This window comes from Oryzias latipes, chromosome 17 (assembly GCF_053564925.1).
Source record: "Oryzias latipes strain Hd-rR chromosome 17, Olatipes_Hd-rR_3.1".
Classification (NCBI taxonomy): Eukaryota; Metazoa; Chordata; class Actinopteri; order Beloniformes; family Adrianichthyidae; genus Oryzias; species Oryzias latipes.
The window spans coordinates 11,771,208-11,784,021 of record NC_136253.1 but is presented as its reverse complement, the minus strand read 5'-3'; the positions used below and the strand labels follow the sequence as shown (position 1 = coordinate 11,784,021).

Genomic DNA, 12,814 nt, shown 5'->3' with positions numbered 1-12,814 from the left:
CTTCCGCGAACAACGAGTGACGTGCAAAAAAAAAAAAAAAAAAATTAAAATTGCATTTTTTCAAAAGGTAGGAATTGAGCATTAAGCTCTGCAGTGTGAATGTAGCCATAATTAAACATGCATTTCCCATTAAGTCTCATTAACTTTTTGATTTTTAGTTATCAGCTGCTTTTTTACTCATTTCCAGGTGAATTGTAAAGCTGACTGAACACAAAGAAATCTGGAGTCATGAAGAAGAGTGAGACTTTAAAACGCAAACTCTGCAAATAGTTCCTAAGTGGAGCTTTAAACACCATTAGAAACCTAAAAACCCCAACAAGAACTACAGTAAACCCTTGTTTTTCGCGCGGGTTACGTTCCAAAAAGAACCCGTGATAGGCAAAATCCGTGAAGTAGAAACCTCTATTTTTTTTTTAATAATTATTATACAATTAAATACACTGTTATACATTGAAAAGAAAGAACAGACCATTTTACAGGCTCAAGCATTTTTTTCACAATTAGAAGTACTTTAAAAACGAATAACTTCTGTACTGTACTGTCAAATAATAATTTTAATCATCAATGTGAACAGAAGGCTTCAAATCACGGAGATTAGCCCTGCCCACCGCGACCCGAGTAATTGGATTAAACGGGAGAAAATTTTAAATGATTATGAATAAAATACAAAGTACATGGGGACAAATAGTGACTCAGGTGTATTTCACTGCTCTACAGACTGAGCCACTGCATCCTGACTCCGCTCTGCAGTGTTTTCTCCCTTTGAAGCCCGCGGTGCAGTGTTTGTTCAGGGGAAGAACATAGTGATTGGCAGTTGTTGTCGCTCTTTTTCTATGGGCTTTAGAGAAACTCGAAATTGCAAAGGAATTTGCACGTACGTGTTGTAAATTTGGAAAGCTGTTTTACGTACGTGTACATATTAAACTGCAACGTTATTGACGCACAGGTAGAGAAGAACCGGAGTGACTTTTTAGCGAATCAGAATGCAGAACACAATGCATGATGCAAATCCGTGAAGTAGCGAAACCGTGAAAAGTAAACCGCGTTATAGCGAGGGATCACTGTATATCCTCCACAAAACCTCCTGAGCAGAGGGTGACAGAATGAGGGCCGGTGTCCGACATGTTTTCCAACCAACCTGCCATTGAAGCTCCTAATTGGCTAAAAACACCTGATCCAGGTAATCAGCAGCAGATAAGGCAGGGAATCTGGAAAACCAGCAGGAGGCCGGCCCTCGAGACCTGGAGTTTGACATCCCTGATTTAGAGACAAAAATCTGTTCCAGACTGTAAATAAAATACAGTCACAGTCATGTGACTAAAAATATAGCCACAATATATTTCAAAGAGAAAAAAAAAGAGCCCAAAATGCAGGGGGGGAGGGGGACTGCATCAAAAATCATGTTATCCTACTGTTGTAGTTCATTGAAATATTAATCTGTTCTCACAAACAACATCCAAAAGTGTTTTTAAACCATCTTAAAATAATTAAATGGGTTTCAATATCTTAATGTTTCTCATAAAGAAGTCAGCGTTTTCCTTCTGTAACCTTCTTTGAACAATAGAAAACCAGTAATGAATTCATTCAACAATGAAGACATGTAAAGACAGAGGACTGCCTTTAGGTGGTTCTGAACACTCTGATGGGTTTCTGTGAATCTGCTTTAGCAAACCAATGCAGTGAAGGTTGAGCCGTGCTAGCTCGCCGTAAACCAGGCAGGTAGAGCCCGTCACAGAACCGCAGCTCTACGACAGAATCCGTCTAACGGCCGCAGGATGGAAAATCCCTCCCAGACGGATGAAGAGCAGCCAATCCAGCGCCACACAACAGGCACAGAAAGATAAAGGCGCGTGCAAAGAAGGGACCGGCGGCGCAGAAGTGGGGAGGTGCCCCTCCTTTGAAGTTATATTTAGGCCAAAATCCCTCTTTGCAGAGCAAACCGTCTTTTTGCTGTGAACACAGATCACATCCAGCAACAGTCCTGAGAGCGCGGGAAGCAGCTCCGCATAAGCGATTACCCAGCCGAGCATCGAACGTCGGTAGGTCTTTGATTCCAGTTGCAATGCAAATGCAACCGTTCCGCATGGGACACAGATGCATGCTGGGAGCCATCAAATGAAACCTCAGAGAGAAAATTCTGAGGAAAACAAAAATAAACCACAGAGTGACCTGAAAAAGCTGCTTCTCTTCAGCTCAAAGTAATGCTATATTCTATTAACATTAACAAGTGGGTTCAAATAGGCCTCAACCCCCCTTATTTCCCAGCAGCCCTCTGGCTTTCCTGTTGAAGCCTCTGTTTGGCATCACAGTAGTGAAACGATTGTAACCTCAAACTATAAACCCACAAACAGCTTTATTTATAAATTGCAGCTGCCATGAAGGTGACGGTCCATAGCAACCGTTGCTTTTCCTTTCGGTCTCAGGATGATGAAAACATGCAGCTTATTTCAAGTCTTCATCTTAAAGTCAGTTTCACACTTTTCCCTAGCAACCGTTTCTTCCATTGCAAGTCCAACCATGGCTCTTCTTTGTCTGCATCTAAAGCTGCATTCACACGCACCAGCAGGGAGATGTGGTCCTACCGACAACCAGTCGGATCAAGGTGCATCTTTAAGAACCAATCCAAGGAAAATTGTACTTTTGCTCTTTTTAACATGATTTTGTAGCATTTTTTTCTCATGCTGGATGACAAATATAAAGAAAATTTCAGATTAATACTGTGTTTCTAAGTATTTCTTTATTCCAAATTGTGGTGATTCAGGAGCAGGCAGAAAAATGTGTACCGGTAGTTGTTACATATGATCTACAATAGCCAGGCCTCAAGCACCATGCTCTGTTCCATTCTAATTCAATTCAATTCAGTTTCATTCATATAGCCCAACATTACAACAATAGTTGTCTCCATGGGCATTTATTTGCAGACACAAAGATCCATTAACGTCTTTGTTTTCCTCGTCTGAGCTGGCATCCGACTCAAAATTTTTTGTTGCACTGCAAATGTTAGCTTGGGTTTGTGTGGGGCTGTATGTAGGCTAAAGGAAGGGAGTGTAAACAAAGGGATAATGGGAAATTAGCGCAGGCTTACCCCCCCCTCCAACAGTCTCACCCACAACTCAGAGGTAGTTTCTAATGAACTCCTGCCGCTCTGCAGAAACTATGTCCTTGAAAGCGGCAGGTTCTTTGATTTAGGCTAAAAACAGCTCAATAAAGGGACCACGGGTAAGACTTTAGAGATCAAAAGATGATCGAGTGAGACTTTAAGCTTCTGGCCACCACCTCTTTACCACAGTTTAATCAGAACATCCTTCTGCTTCTGCAAAACTTAAACATCACCATCCAGTCAGTTTCCTTGATGCTCATATGGACACCTCAAGGAGCGTCATGGAATTGAACAAACCATTGTTGTGCATTTGGTAAGTGTATCCTTAAGTATTTGTACGCGCAATATGAGTTGCAGGCACTTGTGGCATACGGGTGATTCTGTCATGAAGTGCCCATACACCACCTTTTAGTCATTAGTAAGGTGCGAGTATTGACCCCTTACTGAACGCCGCAGGTTTCAGAAGCACACACACACATCCTCATGCTGAAACAGAAGATTCCGTCTCGCGAGGAAATATGACAAATTTACTGCGTTCTAATTATTAATTTCCATTGTCTTCATTGCCATTACAAGCTGCGAGCTTTCTTGAATGCACGACGCAGCCGTGCGCCGGAGGATTTTGTTTTTGTTTTTTGTTTTTTTGTTGTTGTTTTTTTTTTTTTTTTTTTGGGGGGGGGGGGGATATTACTGTTCTCCTTCACTCCGTAACACCAAACATGAACGTGCACTGTTAGATTTCGATGAATATCACTACATGTTTTATTTGGGAACTATTTTGTGCAGCGCAACGTTACGTCTCTGTATAAACAAAGGCGGAGCCTCCTGCCCAGCATTCTTCATGGGTGTCAGGCTTCATGGCTACCAGAAAGGTGACAAAGTGTCTGCAGTCTGTTTATTACTGGGCAATACATAATATTCTGAGAAGATGTCTGTACCAGAGAGCACAGGTGAATCCTCGGTGCAGCTAGAGAGCGGTCCACTGCACAAAAAACAACAAGCACCCCCGACACACTTGTAATTGAATTCATTTGCGACGTGGCTGCCGGGGGATTTTGTGTTGTTTTTTTGTTTTTTTTGGGGGGGGCTGCGGGTGACCACGACACAGCGCCCCCTGCTGGTTCATCACCGCAGTGATCACAAATACCACACCGTCACAGCTCTACGCATAGAAAAAAACTACATGAGAATGTTTGCCTTACAGGTTTTACAGGCTTACTAAGTGTTCTAGGACAGTGTTTTTCAACCCTTTCTGAGCCACGGCACACTTTAACCCTGACAAAAATCCCGCGGCACACCAGCATCCCAAAAAAAGAAAAAGCAGAAATTCATGGTCTGTATTGATCGACAGCCCCCCCCCCCCCCCCCTTCCAATCTCACGTGGATTTGTATGATAATTGTGGCAGAAAAAGCAGGAAGTTGCGGCTGTTTTTTTCTAAGAGATGAACCACCAGCTAAGGACGAGCTTCATCTAGTATTTTTGTTAGAACTGAGCGACTTTATCAGCAGAATTAAGAACAAGGAAGTGAAGACTTTAACCACTTCTGATTGGTCAGACTGATGACATGTGATTAAGCCTTCAAGAATGATTGGTGGAGACAGTTAAAGGGGCGGGACTTTTCCTTACACAGTTATAGCTGCAGCTAAATCGCGGTACCGTGATTCTTATCAAAATGTCTTTAATAGAATTAAATAAACACAAAGAAAAACTAATTTTAAGATCTTTTATATTCCTAACTACTCAGTGTTTTATCAGGGCCTGTTTGGATGAACACAGAGCTGAAATCCTGGAGATGTTAAATGTTTTTAGATCAGTTAATGAGGGCAAGTTCCCACGGCGCACTTGACCATCTCCCACGGCACACTAGTGTGCCGCGGCACACTAACACTGGTTGAAAAACACTGTTCTAGGATATTTCACAGGAGCCACCGGCGCGCTAAAATTGTCATTTTTAAAAGGACAAATTTTGACAGAAGAAAGGAAAACAAAGGACTGATAACCGCTGTACTGGTTTATAGTTTTAGGATCTTTCACAAGTTCAAAAACCATCATGAAACCTTCCATGATTATTCCACGAACTTTAATTAAGTTATTGTTGCAGAAATTATCTGGTTTGTCGATGAGCCTCTGGAGACCGCAGGAAAACTCCAGCCATCCCAACAGTTTCAATCTGCACACTTCCGGGTTAGTGCTAACAGGATCTTCCCCATCCATCCATCCATCCATCCATCCATCCATCCATCCATCCATCCATCCGCCTGCAGCCTGCGACTCCAGCGTAGGAGTTTGGACTTTGAGAAGCCACCACAGACACAGGAAGAAAAGCAGGAGTAAAACAGAGAATGAAACACAGCTGAACTGACACACGCCAGTTTCAAACTCAGAGCTCCCCGTGCGTCTGTGCTCTTCCAGGTCAGACTCCACCGGCAGGCTGGTTTAGCTGCATGATGATGTAACCAGGTCCTGCTGACAGCAGCAGGCGGTGGGAGGCATCAGCGCGCCCGCCAGCATCACAGACGCTCCATCCCGGCCTCTTCCAGCCATCCATGCTGAAGGCATCGCGTTACCACCAACAGCGTTTAGCAGCGACCGCAGACGCAGTGCAGATGTGGGGGTTTGGGGGGGTTCTCTGCAGCATCCAGACAGATCAGAGGAAGACCTCCAGCCGCTCACCTGACAGAGCGGCGCAGGGAAGCAGCGCTCCCAAAATAGCAGCACAGACACAGACGTGGTGGCGTCTTTGCTTTGTTTGCAAAGCTCAAGCAGGTGCATGTAAACGACTGCAAAGGTCAAAGCGGTCGACGCTGCAGTAAGGAGGCCGTCAAAACATTTCACCATCACAGCTGTGGTTCTGCTACGCGCTCTACACAATAATCCACAGATTACCATGTCAGGAGGAAACAGATATTCCCACCTCGTCTGTGACCTTGAGCTCTCATGGAAACCGTCACCATTTTCACTCCCATCTCTGACCATCATCCAACATTCATCCAATTTTTCACCTGTTCACTGCTTCTTCACCTCCTTTAGCATGTCCCTAGCATTCATAGCATTGGTTTGTTTCTGCCAGCATTCCACTTTCTCCAACTAATTTAGCTTTTCTGTTTTACTTTTGAACTTTGACAGTTTTTGGTGTTTTAACCATATTCATCTTTAAATTCTTTAGATAATTCATTGTAAAATAGCTCAACTTTAGCAAAAACTTAAGTTACGTAAGCATACTTTAACAATATTAACACTTTAAGCAAATGTATTGCTTCCTTTTATATACAGCTTAACATTTGTCGTGTCTTTAGTCTATTTCTGCATTGTTTAATTTCTGCTTCATTCTCAAGCTAATTTTTATATTTGGTATTTCATTTGGTGCCAATTTACACTTTTTATACTTTTAGCTTTTACAAAAATAGCACTATATTAGCACCTAACACAACCCAGGTTTATATACCTCATCCTAAACTTGCTCAGATACATTTAAAAAAAGTGTCTGGACTTTTTTCTTGGCCGCATCGACCCGCACTTCAGGTTTAGGTTAGAATTTCATTTGGGGTTAAAATGGTTTCTGTTTCTGCAGCTCACCACTCCCTCTGCCCCTCAACTGTGGACAACATATTTCACACACCAAGGCAGACTGCTAACCAGACTTTATCTCTAAATATGTGCGGCCAACAACGGCATTTAGCCTTGAACGCACTTTAAATACATGCGGCCAAGATGAATTTATTGCTGTTTGTACTGGACGCATGTCAATAACAAATGACATCAGCATCCATTTAAATTTCTTCAGTGTTTAAGAATTATTGGCTTCAACACAACTTGCTTTAAAAGTTCTTTATCTCATATCCTTTAGCATGTAGCCTAACATGTGTAGCAGTTCACTTTATTTCCATCAGCATTATACTTCCTTCAGCTAATTCTGCATCAGTAGTTTTCTCTTTTATTGTTTAATAAATGCTCTTATTTGGCAATTCATTTTGTGTTTTAAGTTTACCCATTTTGAGTCATTGTTTACATTTCAGTGTAGCTTAGCATTTGTTGTGTTTCTTGCAAATGCTGCATCCTTTCAATTTATTTCTGTTTCATTCTTTAGGCTTATTTAGCTTTAGATTTGGTGGCAATTCACACGTTCTATACGTTTAGCGTTTAGAAAAATAACAATACTTAAGAACCTTTGGCACAAAGCAGTTTTTTAATCCATTTAAACTTTCTGCAGATGAATCTGAATTTCCTTTTTAGTGTCATCTCCATCAACATGACTTGTAGCAGCTTTAAAACCTCTTTAGCTCATTTGACATGCAGCTTTGCTATTTGGGGATTTTTTTCCAACTAATTTACCAGAATGTGAACAGTGTTACTTCTTTAAATTACATTTTCTTAGTCAAGTTTGAACAAATGCAAACAGAAACCATCTCAGTCATTTCAGGAATTTATACAGACCAAACAATAAAAGCCAGAACTGTAAAGAGTCACTTTTTGACTTATGCAGAAGCTGAGTCACTTAAGTCTGACAAAGAAAGGACCGTTTTTTTTTCCTTCTTCTCAGCTTCAGACCATCCGTCCATCTTCTTATCCCCGTTTATCCCTTTCAGGGTCACGGGGTCGTCTGCGCCTGTCCTAGCTACTGTTGGGCGAAGGCGGGGTAAACCCTGGACAGGTCGCCAGTCTGTCACAGAGCACACAATCACACACACAGCTAGGGACTCTTTAGAGTAAGCATGAAGCATGTTTTGTAGGAAGAAGCCAGAGTGCAAACAGTAGAGAAAGGTCCCAGTTGGGATTCGAACCAGGGCCTTCCCGCTAACCACTGCTCCATCAGGTTCAGACCGCCACACAAAGACTTCTGTTTTACTTCAGAGCAAATTAATTAGTAAAAAGTAAAGTCAAACAGAAAACTGTTTAAAAAGGTCAGCTGCAAGGTGGCGCAGTGGTTAGCGCTCTTGTCTCCCGGTTCAAGTCCCGGCTGGGGGACCTGAAACAGAACACCAATGGGGGACCTTTCTGTGTGGAGTTGGCATGTTCTCTCCGTGCACACGTGTTTTCTCTGGGGACTCCGGCGTCCTACCACCGTCATAGGTTGATTGGTTACAATAAATTGGTGTGAAATTGTGGCCCTGCGACAGACTGGCGACCTGTCCAGGATGTCCATTCCCCCACGAGTGGCCGTGATAGGCTGCGGCAGCCCCGGGACCCCGAAAGGGAACAAACGGGTTTAGAAGATGAATGAATGTTTTTAAAAAGGTCAATTTGATGTGACCAGAACTGTGTCTCTGTGCAGAAAAAAATCACTTTCTCTACAGGAGAATAAAGTAAAACACCAGCCGTTCAGTTAGATCAGCCTTAAAATGATGCATTTATGAGACAGTTTAGTCTCCAGGAAATACAAAATCCAGACTTTAGCTGCAATCTGCTACCTCTTGCAGAAACATCTGCTGTTGAAACACAGAATCAATGTTGAGATGTGAAGATGTTTCTAAATAATGCGACACAAGTTTGATTTTTTTTTTTAAAAAACACAAACAGAGCAGCTCTGCTTCCCTCTGAGTAGAAGAGGAAGTTCATCATGGAAGTCAGCTGACTGTGCTTCATGAGACAAAAGCAGAAGAAGCAGAAACATTTCCCCTTAAAGTTTCATCTAAAGCAAAAGAGTCTACCTTTGATTTCCATGGCTGATCCACACATTTAGAGAGTTTCCTCTGATGGAAAATTCTGCAGGACTCTCTGCAAACGCTTAGGATTTTAGCCAGTCCAGTTTAAGGATCTGGATCCAAATGTTGATTTTTTTTTTACTCTGGAATGTTCTTGTGTAACTTAGAACATAAATCCAGTGAGGATTCCCTACATGCGTGCTGATAAAAGTCCGCAGGAGCAACAGAGTCAGTGGAAAAGGCCCATAAAGGTGGTTTATGGTTTCCTCTCCTAATCCAACAAACAGAAGCCAAAGTCCTGGAACATGTATGGAGAGAAATTAGACTCAGTCAGATTTGTGCGTGCGTAATTCTTGATTTGTGCGTAAACTAGGATTTGTGTATGTATATTCTTGCTTTGTGCGTGCGTAAATTAGGACTTGTGCATAAATTTGGAATTGTGCGTGATTTGTTACTCACATAATACGTTTTGTGTATAAGTTAAAAAAAATATAAAATGAAAAAAAATACAAAATGCAATTTACGTATGCACAAATTAATATTACAACAGCTTGAAACTACTTACACACACACATCTTTAAAAAACACGCACGAATCCCTTGTTACACACACACGAAGCCAAAGTTACGCACGGATCTACCGTGAGACTGTTTTCACGTCTCACAAATTCGTCTGTGAGTGCTGCGTTTAAATACCAGTGGAATGCTCGGTCATTTGACTTTTCCTATTGGCCTTCCCTTCTAAACGTATCCAGACAATGACTCAATCAATACAGTAAGACAGTAGATGTTAGTGTTGAACATAGAGGCTACTTACTTCGGGGCGCTGACCACCGAGATAGGCCGCCATTCTTCCCGTGACTCTCTCAGTCTGACTGCCTTTGATTTTTCCGGAAGAAAAAACAGTGCCCCCTACTGGTCGTTCCTGTTACGCATTTTGTATCAATTCGGTGTCTCGGAGAATAATATACTTTTAATATATATATTAGCGTTTAAAAGGGAACGTAATATTCTCAGATAATAATTTTTATTTTCCTTTAAAGTTTTTTTAACCCTGCTACACCCACTGAAGGAAATATGTTTAGAAAGGAAGGCTGATAGGAAAATTCTAATGACCGAGCATTCCACTAGTATTTAAACGCAGCACTTACAGACGAATTTGTGAGACGTGAAAACAGTCTCACGGTAGATCCGTGCGTAGCTTCGTGTGATCGTAACAAGGGATTCATGCGTGTTTTTCAAAGATGTGTGTGTGTAAGTAGTTTCAAGCTGTTGTAATATTAATTTGTGCATACGCAAATTGCATTTTGTATTTTTTTCATTTTATATTTTTTTAACTTATACACAAAACGTATTATGTGAGTAACAAATCACGCACAAATCCAAATTTATGCACAAATCCTAATTTACGCACGCTCAAAGCAAGAATATGCATACACAAATCCTAATTTACGCACAAATCAAGAATTACGCACGCACAAATCCGACTGAGTCTAATTTCTCTCCATAAACATGCAGTATGGTGGTGAGATTTCACCCAGAATGCACCTTTGGACCTTTGCACAACTAAGATGGGACAAGACAAAGGAGGATTCTTCTCAACCACCAACAAATATGTCAACAATCACACTGTCAACCAACTAAACCAACTCAGGTTAAACTTCAACAGAGTAATATGTGGATATAAATCTGAATGCTACTAAATAATATTAAGTTTGTGGGGTATCAGCAATAAAAAATGTAGTTTTGTTTTATTTTACCATATATTTCAACTTTTTATCATTTAAATATTGACCATTGTTAACCCTTTGTATTTAATTGCTTTATTATCTGTGAGTTTTGCTCGTCTCTATGTTTTTAAAGATATTTATTGGAGTAAAGCTAATTAGCTTCCCGTAAAAGTGTATTTACATTCAGGGGACTTATTTAAATCCCATGCTCCGTGAACGCACCATTCCACTTCTTTTTAACTTGTTGTCCTTTGCCATTAAAGGAGTCTTTAAACGCAGCACGTTCTCACACAACAGTAGCGTGTTGTTGTTTTTGTTCTAGTCAGTGTGTGTCAACACACAGACGGTCGTCTTACCGGCTGGCATGTCGCCGTGATGTACCGCAGTCCGGTGTCCGGGGGTTAGTAGTTAGCCTCCATGTTGCCTCTCCGCTGGCTGTCCGCCTCGGCGGGCATCGGAATCAATGACGGCTCCTCCGCAGCACACAAATCACCGCTCTGCGCCTGCGGGCCGCTCCGGCGCTGACACGCAGACAAACCTGGCGAGCCGGTGAACACGCCGCAGGAAGGATTTAGCCGAAGACGTTAAGCTAACGTCTGCTGCTGGACGCCCGTCCGTCACTCCGACAGGCGTCAGGCGGGCTCACCTGCAGGAGGACGCCCGCTTCGCCTCCTCCGCAGCCTCCTGCAACACCTTTGACAGATACGGAAGTGACGGGAGCCAGTCACGCGCCCGCCACAACCCCGCTGCGGTCCAACGCAGCCTGCACGCGCGAGATCCGGCCGGGCACGCGGCTAATTATAGCAGCCAGGTGTCTCTCTCCCCCCTCTCTCAGTGACAGCAAATCTATCTGAAATAATACGCAACTGTTGCGTTAACCTGCGGTACTTTCTTCGTAAGATTAACTTTTTTTTACGATTTAGAGTCAGAGTTCAGGGGCGGAGTCACATTCTTAGCGGACAAGGGCACAAAGTCACAACTCAGCTGCCCGACTTTTGACTGTGAAAGATAACTGAACTAAGTGACCCCTCCCCTTTACATTGCAAAAACCCATAGACTTCTGTTGAAAAATAAACAGCTGGCTCAGTCATATTCATCAGAATAACCATTCCTTCTCCTATACCTTTTTTTTTAAACATGTTCTTAATGATTTTTTTTTCATATTTTGGCTTTAGCGCAAGTTATTTAAGTTATAAAGTGATCGATCTGATACCTCAGTAAAAGCATAGAGTCTCAACGTTGAACGTTCAAAGTGTTTGATTGACAGATTCTCCGGAGCCTGTTTTCAGTGCAAGTGGTGTGGTCTTCCAACAGGTTTATTCCTGACAGAAGAAAGTGGTTGCTATAGAAATGTAGACTCACTCCATCTCGGACCAATTACTGCCTACTGACGACGTCTGCTTCCAACATGGCGATGGCCGTATCGCCCAATAATTGTTACATATTTGTCATCAAAGATGCTCAAGACAAAGGGGTGAGCTGGACCGCAGAGTGAAGGCCAAAGGGCCAACAAGTGCTAAGCAGTTTCACACTTTTTTGTTATGTATATAATTCCACGTGTTAATTCACAGTTTTGATGGCTTCAGTGGGAATCTACAATTTTCATCAAAATAAAGAAAACTCTTTGAATGAGAAGGTGTCTCCAAACGTAAAGAATTGAAATAATTTGCTTCCAGCATCATGCTAATAGTTTCAGCTCAAGTCACTGCAACACAACAATACACAAACTAAAGCACGGTAAATCTACTGCAGGAGACCCTTAGCTATGAACAATGTCTGACCTTAAAAAAAATTAATGTTTTGATTTTAATTTTTCAGATTGATCAAACAAAATCAAGTTGAAGACCACCACAAAAACATTCACTTTGATTTAAAGCGGTAATTATTAATACAACATTCAAAAAACAATACATCCATGACTTTCAAAACTCCCATCTTTACTGGAAAAAAATGTTTCTTGATCTTTTATTCCTTTTCTCTGCACGTCCTCCATCATCAAAAAAAATAACAAGAACATGTTAGAAACACCAACAGTTTGACTTTCCGTGAAGTGGGTCTTCACGAATTTCGCTTTACAGTCATAGTAATATCTAAAGGCTCTTAAGAACTAAATATTTCACTAGTTTGTGTTTTATTTTACCCACCCTACTAAAATCTAATTAAAAAAGTAAATATGTGACAGTGATCTGACATCAGGTTCATGTCAGGACTCTGTGCAGGCCAGTCAAGTTCATCTACACCAGACTCTGTTATCCATGTCTTTATGGGGCTTGCTTTGTGCTCTGGTGCATTGTCAGGTTGGAAGAGGAAGGGGCAGCTCCAAACTGTTTCCAAACTGGCCA

The 12,814-nt window shown here is 41.8% G+C and overlaps 1 protein-coding gene across 6 annotated transcripts in view; it reads right to left on the bottom strand.

The window, feature by feature from the left end:
- efr3a (EFR3 homolog A (S. cerevisiae)) overlaps positions 1–11,463 on the bottom strand; it is a 113,544-nt gene extending 102,081 nt beyond the window's left edge. For 3 of the 6 annotated variants that reach the window (XM_078934422.1, XM_078934424.1, XM_078934425.1), the window contains exon 1: positions 10,829–11,462. In XM_078934422.1, coding sequence (XP_078790548.1) covers positions 10,829–10,838 — 10 coding nt within the window. In that variant the 5' untranslated portion in view covers positions 10,839–11,462. Of the gene's footprint in view, positions 1–10,828 lie in introns of all 6 variants that reach the window. The other 3 variants (XM_078934421.1, XM_078934423.1, XM_023965572.2) reach the window with 2 other exon arrangements.
- Positions 11,464–12,814: the final 1,351 nt, after the last annotated feature.